The following is a 16,849-nucleotide window of genomic DNA, read 5'->3' as shown; positions in this document are numbered from 1 at the left end:
TGGGGAAGCATGCTGGGTGTGGACTCAGGCAAAGCCAGCCCAGTTCGCATGGGTTCGCAGGCTGGCAGGAAAGAAACACGCAACGAACAAGTGTTGGTGGTGTTAGGTGTCACGAGGGATATAACAGGGTCAAAGGGCAAAGAGGGGCTGATGGTGACGCAGCCAGGGCGGTTGGGGAATCCTGTCTGGGGAGGTAAAGTGTGATCTGAGACCTAGCAAGAAAGAGCTGTGGCGGTGAGCTATGGAAGAGTGCCCAGGCACAGCACAGCAAGGGCCCTGAGGCCGGAAGGAGCGTATGGGTTTGAAGAGTTTGGGGGGCTGAGGAGTGAGCAAGGGGTGAAGGGGAGGAAAATGACATCAGGGAAGTGGCAGAGGCCACACGATCTGAGAGAGGTTTTGTTTGTTTTGTTTTTTTTGTTGTTGTTGTTTTTGAGAGGGAGTCTTGCTGTGTCACCCAGGTTGGAGTGCAGTGGCGTGATCTCAGCTCACTGTAATCTCCGCCTCCGTGTTCAAGCAATTCTCCTGCCTCAGCCTCCTGAGTAGCTGGGATTACAGTCATGTGCCACCATGCCTGGCTAATTTTTGTATTTTTAGTAGAGACAGGGTTTCACCACGTTGGTCAGGATGGTCTCAAACTCCTGACATCAAGTGACCCGCCTGCCCCAGCCTCCCAAAGTGCTGGGATTACAGGCGTGAGCCATCGTGCCTGGCCCGACAGAAGGTTTTATTCTGAGGGTCACGGCAGGTGCAGGGAGGACTGGGGCAGGGGAGGTCTGATTTAGGATTTTCAACCCTCCCGTAGCTGCTGACAGGAACCGGGCTATGGTGTGTGGAGGAGAGTGGGGGGGAGCAGGAGGAGCCTGAGGAGGTCCTGGCACAGGTCCAGGTGGGGGGCATGGAAAAAAGTAGACAGATGGAGGGGACGAGTTTTTCTGATGGGATGGATGTGGTGAACAGGTGGGGGGATGAGAGAGGTCCCAGAGTAGTGGGCACAGGGCAACCGGGTCCCAAGATGGATGTGAAAATGGGTGTGATGCCTTTGTCCAGCCCCAGTTACCAGGGTTGCAATGAGTTTACTCGTGGAGGGCTTGGCCCTGGTCTAGACACAGAGCAAGTGCTCAGGAAACAGTGGCTGCCCTCTCTATCCCCAGGGTAAGGTGGAGATGCCCACAGGAGCTGAGGGGCAGATCGGGCTGGCAAGATAGCCTGGGTCACTCTCAGCAGCTGAGGGCATTATGCCTGTGGGCCCCTCACCTGCTGTGCACGACAATGGCAGCCTTGGGCAGCCCAGTGGTCCCCGACGTGTAGATGTAGAAAAGACGATCTGTAGGAGATACAGGTGTTAGGGACGGGGCCTGAGCATTGGGGGTGGGGCCTGGAAGTTGGGGGCGGGGCCTGGGCGGGTAGGGAACCAGGAGATAGGGCAGGGGATAGGGCAGGGGTCCCACCCTCGACTCACCGTCCATGCCCTTGCTGGGGATCTGTGCTAAGGGGGCAGTAGAGGCCTCCTTCAGCAGTGGGTCCAGGAGGTGGGTGTCCGGCAAGATGCCCTCGGGCCCCAAGTCTCCAGAGCAGAACTTGATCAAACTTTTCCCCAGATGCCCGCTCACTTCGGCCACCGCTGTGGTCCCCAACATACGGATCATGGTCACCGCCGGACAGGCCCCCTCCCGAGGCCTGGGATGCACCAACTCCCTGCCCGGGGCATACTCAGACCGTGCACCTCATGGCCACGTCCAGGGCGGCCGCCTTCCGAGGCCTGGGGTGCAGCATTTCCCCGCCCGCCCGGGGGCCAGTCCTGGGTCCCCGCCCACCTGATGCCCACGCCTGGCCTCACCCGCCGCCATTTCTCCTCCAAAGATCAGGGCCTTAGCGCCCGAGGTGCCCAGACAGAAGGCCAGGGGCTCGCGCCGCAGGTTCACGTTGAGCAGCGCGGCCTCCATGCCCGCCTTGGCCAGGCCCAGCCACAGCCCCACAAACTCGGGCCGGCCCTCCAGGAAGACGGCCACCACGTCGCCCGGTGCGAAGCCCAGCTGGCGGAAGAGGTTAGCTACCGCATTGGAGTAGGCGTCCAGCTGCACGAAGGTCCAGCACTCGCCGGTCCCGGCATCCACCAGCGCCAGGCGCTCAGGCTGTCGCTGCACCACCGCCTGAAAGATGCGCGGGATGGTGTGGCCGGCACGCTGGTGCCGCCGCAGCTCCAGGCGCACGCGGATCAGCACAGAGAGACCGCTGGGAGGGAGGACGGAGGGGACAGCGTCACTGGTGCCCTGCCCAGCCTGGCCTTCAGGAGCTTCAGCCTCCCCCCTGGAAGACCCCAGGGCAGCCAGGGGCTTTGATGAGGTCTATGGTGAACCTTTCGGTGGCTAGGTCTCTCAGGGGACCAAGGGCAAAGGCCATTTACCAACCAGCCAGGAAGTAGGTAGATTCTCAAAGCATAATAAACCAGTCACTCTGTCCTCTCCCATACCCCAGCTGGCTTGGTGGCTCTGGGGGAGCTGGGGCCTGATCCCATCCTCCTTTCTGTCCCTTGGGACGTCTGGAGCACCTGACACCATCCCCCACTGCCTCCAGCCTGGACTCTTCATGCTCAGACCACTCCAACCAGGACCCCCAGGGTCCAGTCCCGAACTGGGCAGCTGCTCCGCCCCCAGGTCACTGAGTGGTACCAGGGACAGATGGCTGAAGCATCTAGCATGTGCCCCCAACTGGGGAGGGAGTTCCCCTGCCCCAGGTAGGGCCAGGAGATGTGCCAGTGGATGGGGGTGTAGGGATGAATGCCAAGCCCAGATGGAGGGTTCCAAGTTCCCCTTCCCCACTCGCTAGTACATATAAGGGGCAGAGGCCCCAGGGAACTGCAGAGCCCCCAATGCAAGGAGTCAGGTCCCTGAATGACTGTGTGGAGGCGGGCAGGCCACCACTTGCTATTAGATGAATGAGAATAAAATGTTTTTTGTTTTGTTTTGTGTTGTTTTGTTTTGTTTTGTTTTGTGAGACGGAGTCTCACTCTGTCGCCCAGGCTGGAGTGCAGTGGCGCAATCTTGGCTCACCCTCTGCCTCCTGGGTTTAAGCAATTCTCCTGCCTCAGCCTCCAGAGTTGCTGGCACCCACCACCACACCCGGCTAATTTTTGTGTTTTTAGTAGAGATGGGGTTTCATCATATTGGTCAGGTTGGTCTCAGACTCCTAACAGGTGATCCACCAGCCCCAGCCTCCCAAAGTATTGGGATTACAGGTGTGAGCCACCATGCCCAGCCAAGAATGAACTTTAAAAACAAACAAACAAACAAGAAATGCTTTAGGCCGGGCGCAGTGGCTCACACCTGTAATCCTAGCACTTTGGGAGGCCGAGGTGAGTGGATCACCTGAGGTCAGGAGTTCGAGATCAGCCGGGCCAACATGGTGAACCCCTGTCTCTACTAAAAATACAAAAAATTAGCCAGGCGTGGTGGCAGGCGCCTGTAATCCCAGTTACTTGGGAGGCTGAGGCAGGAGAATTGCTTGAACTCAGGAGGTGGAGGTTGCAGTGAGCCGAGATTGTGCCACTGCACTCCAGCCTGGGCGACAAGAGCCAGACTCTGTCTCAAAAAAAAAAAAAAAAGAAAGAAAGAAAGAAAGAGGGCCAGGCACGGTGGGTCACACCTGTAATCCCAGCATTTTGGGAGGCCAAGGCGGGTGGATCACCTGAGGTCAGGAGTTTAAGACCAGCCTGGTCAACATGGTGAAACCCCGTCTCTACTAAAAATACAAAAAAAGCAGCCAGGCATGGTGTGCCTGGCTGTAATCCCTGGCACACATGGTGTGCGCCTGTAATCCCAGCTACTCAGGAGGCTGAGGCAGGAGAATGAACTCATGAGTTGCAGGTTGCAGTGAGCTGAAATTGCACCACTGCACTCCAGCCTGGGCAACTGAGCAAGATTCGATCTCAAAAAAAAAAAAAAAAAAAAAGGCACTGCTCATCCCTTCAACCAATAAATATAGCAGCCAAGATAATCATTCTCAGCTAGACGTGGTAGCTCACACCTGTAATCCCAGCACTTTGGTAGGCCAAGGTGGGTGGGTCACTTGAGGCCAGGAGTTCGAGACCAGCCTGGCCAACATGGCAAAATACCATCTCTACTAAAAATACAAAAATTAGCCAGGCGTGGTGGTGGGCACCTATAGTCTTAGCTATTTGGGAGGCTGAGCCATGAGAATTGTTTGAACCCAGGAGGTGGAAGTTGCTGTGAGCCAAGATTGTACCACTGCACTCCAGCCTGGATGACAGAGCAAGACCATGTCTCAAAAAAAAAAAAAAAAAAAAAAAAACAGATGATCATTCTCAGTGTTTATTAAGCACCTACTATCTGCCATACCCTGTGCTAACCTTATATCCATCCTCCAGCATAGGTGCCTGAGATCCTATCTGTCAAATAACGAATGAACTGCAGTCTCAGAGTGAGGAATTAACACGCCCAAGGTCACAGAGCAATTTGAGGACAGAACAACCCAGACACGAAGCCCCCTCACAGGGTCCCTCTAATCCCTGGCAGACTTATTACAAAGCATTTATCAAGTGCTGGCGACGTACCCAGTGGCAGGCCAAGTGCCCATGAGGCACACAGCAGGTGCCCAATGCCTGTGTCTTTTTTTTTTCCTTTTTTTTTTTTTTTTTTTTTAGATGGAGTCTCACTCTGTCGCCCAGGTTGGAATGTAGTGATGCCACCTCAGCTCACTGCAACCTCTGCCTCCCAGGTTCAAGCGATTCTCCTGCCTCCGCCTCCTGAGTAGCTGGGATTACGGGTGCCTACCACCACGCCCAGCTAATATTTTGTATTTTTAGTAGAGACGAGGTTTCACCATGTTGGCCAGGCTGGTCTCGAACTCCTGACTTCAGGCGATCAGCCCACCTCGGCCTCCCAAAGTGCTGGGATTACAGGCATGAGCCACCGTGCCCAGCCTGGAGCATCTATTATACACCCAATTCTGCTCTAAGGGCTTCCTGTGAGTGAATCTGACAGAGTACCCCAAGAACCCCATGATGGGGTACAAATGTTACACCCATGGGGAGAGGGGCGTTATTGAGGGAGTAACCACAGGAAACAGCCCCTGCCAGCAGGCTGCCCGTCCAGAGGCAGCACAACAACAAGAAACAGGAACTGAGGCCACAGCTGGTCACTGTCGGACTGAACACGAGGGCTAGATGCAGGAACACGAGGATTCACCCCCAGCCTCCCCGGTCTCTTGGTCTCGCTCATTCTCTCTCAAGGACGCCCACACCGGCAGGCAGTGGATTCCGGTACTTGGTTCCAGCCACATGCCTGGGCAGCCCTGCCTGGCAGCTGCTCAAGCCACCCCCAGCCTGGGGACAATGAGCCCACTGTCCAGCTCTGGGCCCAGGACTCCGGGGCGGAAGAAATCAACAAGGATGAATACGATCAGATTTCATGCAGGAAGTACAGGACACATTAGGAGAGTCAGGGCAGGGTGCTGAAATCGTTTCTGAAGCCAAGGTCTAAATGTAGCACCCCCACTACTCCAGTGTGGCACAGTGGCTAAAGAGCACACGCTCTGGAGTCTTGTGCCTCCTCAGCTGTGTGTTCCTGGGCAAATGACCTCCCCTCTCTGTGCCTTGGTTCTCTCACGTGTTAAATGGGATTTGTCAGCATCCCTTCATTTTTCAAGACAGAGTCTTGCTCCCTCACCCAGGCTGGAGTGCAGTGGGGCAATCATGGCTCACTGCAGCCTTGACCTCCTGGACTCAAGCAATCCTCCCACCTCAGCCTCCTGAGTAGCTGGGACCACAGGAGAGCCCCAGTCCCCCAGCTAATTTTTTGTGTGTAGAGATGGAGTCTCACCATGTTGCCCAGGCTGGTCTTGAACTCCTGGCCTCAGGCAATCCTCCCATCTTGGGCTCCCAAAGTGCTGGAATTACATGCATGAGCCTCTGCACCCAGCCTCCATCACTTCTGATGTATTTTATTCATTAGAAGGGAGTCACTAGGGCCGGGAGCGGTGGTTCAGCCTGTAATACCAGCACTTTGGGAGGCCAAGGCAGGCGGGTCACCTGAGGTTAGGAGTTTGAGACCAACCTGGTCAACGTGGTGAAACCCCCTCTCAACCAAAAATATAAAATTATAGAGGTGTGGTGGTGGGCACCTGTAATCCCAGCTACTTGGGAGGCTGAGACAGGAGAATTGCTTGAACCCGGGAGCTGGATGTTGCAGTGAGCTGAGATCGCACCACTGTACTCCAGCCTGGGTGGCAGAGTGAGACTCCGTCTCAAAACTCGAAAAAAAAAAAAAAAAAAAGGCAGGGCTCGGTGGTTCACACTTGTAATCCAAGCACTTTGGGAGGCCCAGGCAGGTGGATCACCTGAGGTTGCGAGTTCTAGACCAGCCTGGCCAACATGGAGAAACCCTGCCTCTACTAAAAATACAAAATTAGCCAGGTATGGTGGTGCATGTTTGTAATCCCAGCTACTCGGGAGGCTAAGGCAGGAGAATCACTTGAACCCGGGAGGTGAAGGTTGCAGTGAGCCGAGATCGCGCCATTGCACTCCAGCCTGGGTGACAGAGCGAAAATCCATTTCCAAAAAAAAAAAAAAAAAAAAAAAAGAAGGGGGTCACTAGGTCCAGCCCAAAGGGAGGGGACCATGCAAGTAGGAAGAGGAGGAGACAGGGATCCCTGGGGCCATCTTCAAAGCTGCCACCCACAGGCAAGTATGTCAAGCCATGTCAGGAACTTAGAGTGGACCCATCTCCTGCCCTGTCCCCAGGGGAGACAGAACCAGGCATGGACACCCACGGGGCCCATGGGAGCAGAGCTGGAAAGGAGGGAGAGAGAAGCCTGGGTGAACTCAAGAAGGAAGGGATGGCCTTCCACCTACCCTAACAAACATGTCCTGAGCTACTGCTGTGCGCCAATCCTGAGTGGGGCACAGGACCAAAGTGGCACCAAGACTGACACGGTCTCCTTCTGTGCCCCTATAGGGCCCACAGTCTAGAAAGAGGCCCAAGATTAAAACGCAAGAAGGCAGGCCAGATGTGGTGGTTCACAGCTGTCATCCTAGCAGTTTGGGAGGCTGAGGCAGGAGGATCTCTTGACCTCAGGAGTTCAAGACCAACCTGGGCAACATAGCGAGACCTCTCCTCTACAAAAAAATAAATAAAATCTGCCGGATGTTGTGGCCCGCATCTGTAGTCCCAGCACTTTGGGAGGCTGTGGTGGGAGGATCCTTTGAGCCCAGGAAGTTGAGGCTACAGTGAGCTATGATCACACCACTGTACTACAGCCTGGGTGACAGAGTGAGACTTTATCAAAAAAACAAGAAACGTCTAATCCCAAAGCAAAGAAAGAAAAGAAAAGAAAAGAAAACAACTAAAAACGCTGGGTTAAATGAGTTAAATCTTTGTTTTGTTTTGCTTTTTTGAGATGGAGTTTCGCTCTTGTTGCCCAGGCTGGAGTGCAATGGTGCGATCTTGGTTCACTGCAACCTCCACCTCCTGGGTTCAAGTGATTCTCTTACCTAAGACTCCCAAACAGCTCGGAATACAGGCGTGCACCACCACGCTTGGCTAATTTTTGTATTTTTAGTAGAGACGAGGTTTCACCATGTTGGCCAGGCTGGTCTCAAACTCCTGACCTCAGGTGATCCACCCACTTCAGCCTCCCAAAGTGCTGGGATTACAGGCGTGAGCCACTGCACCCACCCGAGTTAAATTTTTATTAATGTAGCAACAAAGTGACCAGAAAATAAGGACCAACCAGAGGCCAAAATGTCATTGTAGCCCCAGGAGGGGGACAGCTTAGGTGTCAGACAAGGCAGGTTTGAGTCTGATAAGACCTCAAAGCATGCCCATTCAACGTAAAGGTGAATTGGAAATCAAAATAAGATCTTTCCTTAACATACACACTCCAGGAGCTAAAAGGAAATTTGGTATCTCAGACCTTGCTGCTAGGAGGAAGGGGTGAAATCTCAATCAATGACTCATAACCTCACATGAGTGTGCAACTCCAACCATACAATCTGGGTGTCTGAAAGTCCTCAAGCAGACAACATGGTTCAAAGCAGTTCACACTGGGCGCGGTAATCCCAGCACTTTAGGAGGCTGAAATCGGGCAATCGCTTGAGGCCAGGAGTTCAAGACTAGCCTGGGCAACATGGCAGAACCACATCTCTACAAAAAATACAAAAATTAGCCGGGTGTGGTGTGCACCTGTCATCCCAGCTACTCAGGAGGCTGAGGTAGGAGAATCTCTTAAAGCTAGTAGTTCCAGACCAGACTGGGCAATATAGTGAGACCCCATCTCTATAAAAAAACATTCTTTTAACTATCCAGGAGCGGTGGCTGGTGCTTGTAGTCCCAGTTAGTCAGGAGGCTGAGGCGGGAGGATTGCTTAAGCCCAGGAGATGGAGGCTGCTCCAGCCTGGGCAACAGAGGGGACACCCTGTCTCAAAAAAAAAAAAAAAGCCGGGCGCGGTGGCTCACGCCTGTAATCCCAGCACTTTGGGAGGCTGAGGCGGGCGGATCACGAGGTCAGGAGATCGAGACCATCCTGGCTAACACGGTGAAACCCCGTCTCTACTAAAAATGCAAAAAATTAGCCGGGCGAGGCGGCGGGCGCCTGTAGTCCCAGCTACTCCGGAGGCTGAGGCAGGAGAATGGCGTGAACCCGGGAGGCGGAGCTTGCAGTGAGCCGAGATCGCGCCATTGCACTCCAGCCTGGGCGACTAAGCGAGACTCTGTCTCAAAAAAAAAAAAAAAAAAAAAAAAAAAAAAAAAAAAAAAGGTGGGGGGGCGAGGCATGGTGGCTCAAGCCTGTAATCCCAACACTTTATGAGGCCAAGGCAGGTGGATTACCTGAGGTCAGGAGTTTGAGACCAGCCTGGTTAACATGATGAAACCCTATCTGTACTAAAAATATAAAAATTAGCCAGGCATGGTGGCACATGCCTGTAGTCCCAGCTACTCAGGAGGCTGAGGCAGGAGAATCACTTGAACCTGGGAGGTGGAGGTTGCAGTGAGCCGAGATCGCACCATTGCACTCCAGCCCGGGCGACAGAGTGACAGAGCGAGACTCTGTCTCAAACAAACAAACAAACAGACAAACAATAGATAAGAGGTAAGTGCAGCCGGAAGGGTGACAAGAGGGAAGAAAGCGGAGTCTGGGACATGGTCAGGGACCTTGTGTGCCATGCTCAGGAGTATGGCCTCAATTCTATTTATTTATTGTTATTTTTTTAGATGGAGTCTCACTCTGTCGCCCCCAGGTTGGAGTGCAGTGGCGGGATCTCTGCTCACTGTAAGCTCGACCTCCCAGGTTCACGCCATTGTCCTGCCTCAGCCTCCTGAGTAGCTGGGACTACAGGTGCCCACCACCACACTCGGCTAATTTTTTGTATTTTTATTAGAAATGGGGTTTCACCATGTTAGCCAGGATGGTCTTGATCTCCTGACCTCGTGATCTGCCTGCCTTGGCCTCCCAAAGTGCTGGGATTACAGGTGTGAGCCACCACGCTCAGCCAGTATGGCCTCAATTCTAAGGGCAACAAGAAGCTATGGGAGGGTGTTAAGCAGGAAAATTTGGCAAAGGTTCCCAGAGGGAGAGTCGGCCCTGGCTAAAAGGGGCCCAGTATGTTCTATTTCCACCACTTCTGGATAGTATGTTCTAGGCAGCTTGAGACACTGCAAGTCTTTCTGAAGACCAGGTGAACATATGGATGGGGGGAGTGGCAGGTGGGCAGGGAACAGATGGTAGGACCTTGAGTGCCAGCTAGGGGCTGAGTCTTCCTTCTGCCAAGCATGGGTTGGCTGTGGAAGGTGTCTGAGCAGAGGGCACAGTCGGATTTCCACATCAGAACAACCAAGGGGCCGGGGGCAGGGGGCCATGGCATGGAGAAGGGGTGAGTTTTAGAAAGTTCAGAACCAGTCAACTTACGGTGGGATCCTTCCCATCTCCACACCCTCTGTGCCCTCCTTACAGTGGGTTCAGTCCCTCTTGCAACTCCATCTTACAAGGAGCTGTGAAGGTGTTGAACCCTGCCCTGCTAGCCTGCGTTCACCTGCTCCCACGTGGTGCTGTTCCTGAGATCTGCTCTGATAGGAACCCCCAGCAATGCCTGTTTCACCCCAGAAGGACCCCAACGGCTCGTTTGAGCAAGCCCCTCAGAGACACGGCCAGAATAGACCCCCAAACAAGACCTGGAATACGCAGCAGCCTCCCTACACACTCCGAACAACTCCCAAACCCAAAGACCCACACAGACCCCACAATCTCAAACAGTGTCCCAGCTGGAAACGGTCCTGAGGAAATACACACCTTCAGAAACCCGGCAAGTCCTTTATAGACTTCCTAAGCAGCTCGCTCATCCCTCAGAGAAAGCCCTGGATAGACCCAAAGTGTCTTGGCAACCCCCAGAGACTATCTATTGGGTCGTCCCTGTGAGCCCCGGTGACCTACTGGAGAGCCCCCTGAAGTCTCTCACAGTTAACAAGGCTCCAAAGAGACCCCTACACCGCCACCGCTTTCCAGTCAGCCCCAGCTCCCTGGAACTTCCACCAGCAGCCCAAAGACCCCCAAGTTGCCCCCCAAGCCCCTGAGATCATCTCCTGAGCAGCCTGCAACGCTCCAAGTACCTTGCAGGCTACTCATCTCCCTCGAGAAATCCTTAAAGTGTCCCCTGTAGCGCCCTCAGAGCCCCCCAACTGGTCACCCTCTCAGGCCCCGCCCCTCGGCCCAGCCCCACCCCCAACCTACAAAGCACCCCCAGCTCTCCGGACCCTCCAAGCTGTCTTCGCAACCCAGCCCCGCACCGTGCGCCCCCAGAGCCCTCAGCCCCACTCCCGGCCCTGGCGGATCCCGTCAACACTCACAAGAGGTCTCGCCTCGCGGTCTTGCAAACGATGCGAAGGAAGCGCCAGCCGCCGCTGCCCACGTACACGCCGAGCGCCGCTACTGCGCTCCAGGTCCATGGCAGCCCCAGCAGCCACAACAGCGCCAGCGAGACCACCGAGGCCGCGCCTGCACCCGGAGCCCGCATCCTGGGGAGACAGAGTGCGCTAAGGCCGCGGGCCACTCCGGCTCCGCCCGCGACCGCCCCCGACCCTACAGCGAGCCCTGCCCCCAGGCTTCGGCTCCGCCCCGCCGCGAGCCCGGGAAGGGTGCTCCGGGTCAGACTCCGCCCCCAGGCCTGGGATTGGTCAACTCCTCAAGCCAGGCATCGCCCCCTTTCCAGGCTTTAACACCCGCCCCCTAACTAGGAACCAGACCCCGGCCCTAGGCCTGGGATTGGCCAGGTCCTGGCCAGGCTCCGCCTCTGACCCTGGGTCAGCTCTATTCCATATTTTTGAGTCCATCCTTCCCTGCCAATCTTACAACAGTCCCCGCCCCCAGAGCCAGTAAGTCCACCCTGTCGGTCACTGTCCGGCCTCGCCATATGCCTGCATTTAGCCTGTATCCTTGATCCCCGAATTACCCTTCACGTCGTGTCCCCTTTGCTTCTGGTCCTGCCTCTACCCCGTGGCTTTCTCGCCACTCACGGGGCCCTGCCCTTAGGTTATACTTCTAGCCCCACCCACAGGCGCAGGCCCTCTCCCCCGAGTCCCGCCCCTCTCAGCCAGGCTCCACCCCCTAGGCTAGATTATATGGCCCCGCCCACAAGCACACACCGCGCCCCCCCGCCCCTCCCGGAACTAGACCCCTCCCATCAGTTCAAGCCCCACCCCAGTTCCGGCCCTAGCCCATGCTCCCAGGCTCAGGTTCTATCCTGGTCACTGGCCCCGCCCTCAGGCTTCGGCTCGTCACCACCTCCTGGGTTTCACTCCGGCCCCCATAGGACCTAGGCCCCGCCCCTCTTCCCACCTGTCTACCTCGAAGCCGCTCAGTCTGCAGAGCTGAGGCGGGCCCTCTTCCAGGAGCCACGACCATAGAGAGGCAACCGAACCAGAGAGGCGACGGTCAACGAGACATGGGGGCTAGAACGGCCCGCCAGGGACCCCCCCCCCCGCCCACCGCTGTCTCCATGACAACCAGGCCTTGCCCCACCCCCTCTCCTTTTAGGAAACACACGTGTCCTGCAGCCGTGGGGCATGGCTCGCAAGATAGCAGGACCCGAGCCCTAGATGGCGTGCAGACTCTCTACCCTCGGGGACCAAAAAGATCCCAGTCCACACCCACGGCCCGCGTGGGCTGAATTCTTGCCCCAGCTTGTCCTAAATCCAAGCCCCAAAACCTCTTTCATTCTTAAAAACACATTCCAGGGCCCCAGGGGAGTGCTCAACTCACACCGTGGGGGCCTCAGAAGTCTCTAATTGTAAACACCGCCGCGGTCTTAAACACGTGTAATTCAAGGACACAGCTAATTCTTAATCCATGTCCCGAAGCCTTGTCGATTAAGTCTCAACGTCACACCCCAGGATCCTGGGGAGGACAAAATGCACACGCTAGGTCCCCATCCTTCCTAGAAGCACCTACAGGCCCTTTACTTGCACCCCAGGGTCCTAGATGCTCCCTCGGGCGCCTGCCAGCGCTGGCCTGGGGGCACCCACAACCCTGTTCTCTGGCTGACCTGAAGCTGCAAGCGGTGCCTTCAGTCTCCCAGAAGCTCAGGCAGGAGGCAGGCAGGGAGTAGGAGGCTGAGGCCGGGGACCCTTTGTTTCAGAAGACTCCTGGACCCTTCTTGGGTGCCCTGTGCCCACTGTGCAGGCTACTGCTTTGGGGTCCTTTCCTTCCAGCTCCCTCTCCTCTGCCCCACTGCCAACTCCACCACTGCTTGTTTTCTGCCCTGCTTGGCCGACCTTTCCAGCGTTCTCCTTGGGAGGCGGCCCAGGCCTGCTTCCAATGTATTTGGAGGACAGGGCTGGGCAGGAGCTCACCCCGTACGCTGCCATTGGTCCCTGCTGGCAGCAGGGTGGCTGGAATGGGGGATCACGAGGAAGATCCGGAGGACAGGCCCAGAGCCAGCCACTGGCCTGCTGCTTTCTGGGCCTGGAAGAGTCAGCAATGGCCAGTAACTACAGTTGCACTCTTACCTAGCCAGGTAGCACCGCTGTGATCACCCGTTGACAGGTAAAGAAACTTTGAAGGCAGGCTGGGGCGCGGTGACTCACGCCAGTAATCCCAGCATTTTGGTAGGCCGAGTTGGGTGGATCACTTGAGGCCAGAAGTTCGAAACCAGCCTGACCAACATGGCGAAACCCTGTCTCTACTAAAAATACAAAAATTAGCTGGGCGTGGTGGAGCACACCTGTAATCCCAGCTACTCAGTGTTAGGCAGGAATCTAGACCCAACATGGTGGCATTACCCGGCATAGCAGGCCTTTTGTTAAAGACTCCCTTCACCCTTGTACACACCCACAGACTTACATGCATCAGAGTTCCGGCTGGGCAACCACACTCCCCCATGACCTGCAGCTCACCTGCATTCCACAAGTTCGTAAACAGCAATTTCGGTTGACAGTTTCCAAAGACCCCTTCCTCATGACCCTTACTCAACTCCTGCCCTAGTAGTTTCAAGACCCCCCAGGCCCTGTTTGCACAACCAGCTTCCCTACCTCTCAGGCTATAAAAAGCCCCTACCCTCCTCCCTCAGCATGACTTCCTCGGCCCACACCTTTGGACCAAGAAACCTCGCCCGCAAGCCCTAATAAAAGGCTATTCTCACTGCCATTTGCCTTGTGTCTTCATTCCCGGTTTGGCTCCAGCCTCAGTTTACCTTTACATTTGGTGCCGAAACCCGGGAGGAGACCCCTCGCTGGACCCCTGCTAGGTCGGGCAGGCTCTCCTCTCCCTGAGCCAGGTTCCTGGTACGGCTCCAGCCTCAGTTTACCTTTACATTTGGTGCCAAAACCCAGGAGGAGACCCCCTCCCTGGACCCCTGCTAGGTCGGGCAGGCTCTCCTCTTCCTGAGCCAGGATCCCCTCCTCAAGCCTGGAGCCGTCTCACCAAATTTAAGACTCAATTCGATCACTGCTGGGTAAATTTTCCCCCTGTCCTAACGGCTCCCTCCGGGAGTCCCTGTCCGAAACGTGCGGCCGCATCAGGGGCTCTCTCCAGTCAGCTGTGACCTCAGCACCGGGGACTAGGAGACGTCCAACCTCCCCAGAAGCCACCATACCCCGCACTCCACGTGGCAGTAGGAGGACGCTCCCATTGCCTCCAGACTGCCCGCCTTGAGACCATAGGAACTACCCAGTCCAAACCAAACCGAGAATCTCCTCTGGGGTGCCTCTTGGCGAATCTCCAGACTTTAAGTCTCAGCCAAGACATAAAACGAAAGCGGCTCATTTTCTTCTGCACAATAGCATGGCCACAATATAAATTGGATAATCAGTCTCAGTGGCCTGCAGAAGGCACTCTAGACTTTAACATTCTCACAGATCTGACCAACTTCTGCAAGAGACTAGGCAAATGGTCCGAGATACCCTATGTTCAGGCCTTTTGGGACTTGCGTTCTCACCCAGATCTCTGCGCCCAATGCTCGTTAGCTCAAGTTCTGCTCACAAAGTCTCTTCCCTCGAGCAAGGAGGGGGATGATTCCTCCTCTTTTTCTGAGCCTCCTGACACCCTATCCCGGCCACCCCTCCGGTCTCCTGCCCAACCTCCCTCCTTACCCTGACCCACCGTTATCCCCGTCCTCATCAACGCCTCCCTACCCTTCCCCCCCTCCTGTGCCCTTACCAAACCCGACAGATTCTGTCTCCCCTACTTCCACCTCCTCCCCTTCCTCGCCTGTCTCAGCCCATACTCGGTCCAGGACTGACCTCCTGTGTCCCTTGTGAGAGGTGGCAGGTGCCGAAGGAGTAGTCCAGGTCCATGTGCCATTTTCATTGGCAGACTTGTCTAAGGTTGAGGAGCATGCAGGCTCCTTTTCGGCCAATCCTACTTGTTATATCAAAGAGTTTAGGTATCTGTGCCAGGCATATGATCTCACCTGGCATGACCTCCATGTCGTTATGACCTCAACCCTGTCTCCTGAGGAGCAGGAGCGCATCCTAGCGGCAGCCAGGCGGCACACTAACCAGGTTCATTTAACTGACCCCGCGATGCCAGTCGGCACTGAGGCAGTGCCCTCGGCTGAGCCCGACTGGGACTACCAGGTAGGGCAGGCAGGCCGCTGTCACCGAGACATGATGGTTCAGTGCCTTCTTGCCGGCATGCAGGCAGCCTCTAACAAATCAGTCAACTTTAACAAACTAAAGGAGGTAGTCCAAGGCGCAGATGAAAATCCGGCTGTTTGTCTTAACCGGCTGACTGAGGCACTTATTCAGTACACCCACCTTGACCCTGCCTCCCCTGCAGGAGCAACCATCTTGGCCTCATATTTCATTTCTCAGTCGGCCCCTGATGTCCAAAAAAAAATTTTTTTAAAGGCGGAGGAAGGCCCTCAAACTCCCATCCAGGACTTAGTCAAACTGGCCTTCAAGGTCTACAACTCCAGGGAGGAAGCAGCTGAGGCCCAACGACAGGCCAGGCTAAAACAGAAGGTACAACTCCAAACCCAGGCCTTGGTAGCAGCCCCGAGGCCATCCGGCTCCAGGAGCTCCCAGAAAGGAGGTACTCCCCGAGTGCCATCTGGTGCCTGCTTCAAGTGAGGCAACGATGGCCACTGGGCCAGGCAGTGCCCTAACCCAAAGGAGCCAACTCGCCCCTGTCCGAACTGTTGGCAGATGGGCCACTGGAAGTCAGACTGCCCTGACCTAAGGATGGTCGCTGCGCCTCCATGTGACGACCCTCCTCCAGGTATTGGAGGCGACTTCCAGCTCCTCGACACTGATGAAGATTGAAGAGGCCCAGACTCGGGGACCCCTCTCACTCTCGCCGAGCCCAGGGTCATGCTCCAGGTAGCGGGTAAGTCCATATCCTTCCTTATGGACACGGGGGCTACCTACTCTGCTTTGCCTTCCTTCAGTGGCCCCAGCTACCCCTCCACTGTCACAGTCATGGAAATTGACGGCACTCCCTCCACCTACCGCCAGACTCCTCCTCTGTCTTGCTGCCTGGATGGCTCCCTCTTCTCACACTCGTTTCTTATCATTCCTTCGTGCCCAGTCCCCTTGTTAGGACGAGATCTCCTCTCCAAGCTAAGGGACTCAGTTCATTTCCGGCCCACCCCCTCCCCACACCTCACATTCCTCTTCCCCCTCCTCTCACCTGACAAACCCCGCCAGGCTGACCCCCCACTCCTGTTTCCAGTCCCCATTAACCCTAAGTTATGGGACACCTCCATGCTGATCATTGCCCAGCACCACACTCCGGTCCGCATCCGGCCAAAAGACCCTTCTAAGTTTCCCTCTAGGCCCCAGTTCCCTATCTCCCTTGAACACCGACAGGTACTAAAACCCATCATCATGCGCCTGCCCCAGCAACACATTGTAGTCCCTGCCAACTCACCATGCAATACTCCTATCATGCCTGTACGGAAAAGCTCTGGAGCCTATCGCCTCATGCAGGACCTATGCCTCATCAATGAGGCAGTAGTCCCCACCTTTCCAGTTGTTCCTAACCCATATACACTTCTCTCGTGCATTCCCCTCGATACCACTCACTTTATTGTCCTTGACCTAAAAGATGCCTTCTTCACCATTCCCTTACATCTGACTGTCACTTTCTGTTTGCTTTTACATAGGAAGATCCAGACACTCATATTTCTTCCCAGCTGACCTGGACTGTCTTGCCTCAAGGGTTCTGAGATAGCCCCCACTGGTTGCGGTACCTTTACCCAGCCCTTTTAACTCCTCCTCTAACCTAACCCCCTCCTTTCCCCTTCCCGGCCGAACACTACATCAATGAGTCAGGACTAGTAGAAACCAATCTCCTCACTCTAGAAAAGATTCGGGAAAGACTCCACCAGAAAAACCTCGGATCA

The 16,849-nt window shown here is 55.5% G+C and overlaps 1 protein-coding gene across 11 annotated transcripts in view; it reads right to left on the bottom strand.

Annotated features, from left to right (window-relative positions):
• Positions 1–12,883, bottom strand: part of SLC27A1 (solute carrier family 27 member 1) — a 29,976-nt gene extending 17,093 nt beyond the window's left edge. For 6 of the 11 annotated variants that reach the window (XM_077978293.1, XM_077978292.1, XM_077978288.1 and 3 more), the window contains exons 1-4: positions 10,857–11,041; positions 1,838–2,232; positions 1,460–1,621; positions 1,255–1,324 (exon numbers count right to left, since the gene is read on the bottom strand). In XM_077978293.1, coding sequence (XP_077834419.1) covers positions 1,255–1,324; positions 1,460–1,621; positions 1,838–2,232; positions 10,857–11,023 — 794 coding nt within the window. In that variant the 5' untranslated portion in view covers positions 11,024–11,041. Of the gene's footprint in view, positions 1–1,254; positions 1,325–1,459; positions 1,622–1,837; positions 2,233–10,856; positions 11,042–11,458; positions 11,600–11,852; positions 11,940–12,550 lie in introns of those variants that run through there. The other 5 variants (XM_077978284.1, XM_077978289.1, XM_077978285.1 and 2 more) reach the window with 3 other exon arrangements.
• Between the last annotated feature and the right edge of the window lie 3,966 nt (positions 12,884–16,849).

Source organism: Macaca mulatta, chromosome 19, assembly GCF_049350105.2.
Source record: "Macaca mulatta isolate MMU2019108-1 chromosome 19, T2T-MMU8v2.0, whole genome shotgun sequence".
NCBI lineage: Eukaryota > Metazoa > Chordata > Mammalia > Primates > Cercopithecidae > Macaca > Macaca mulatta.
This window is presented reverse-complemented; position numbering and strand designations above follow the sequence as displayed.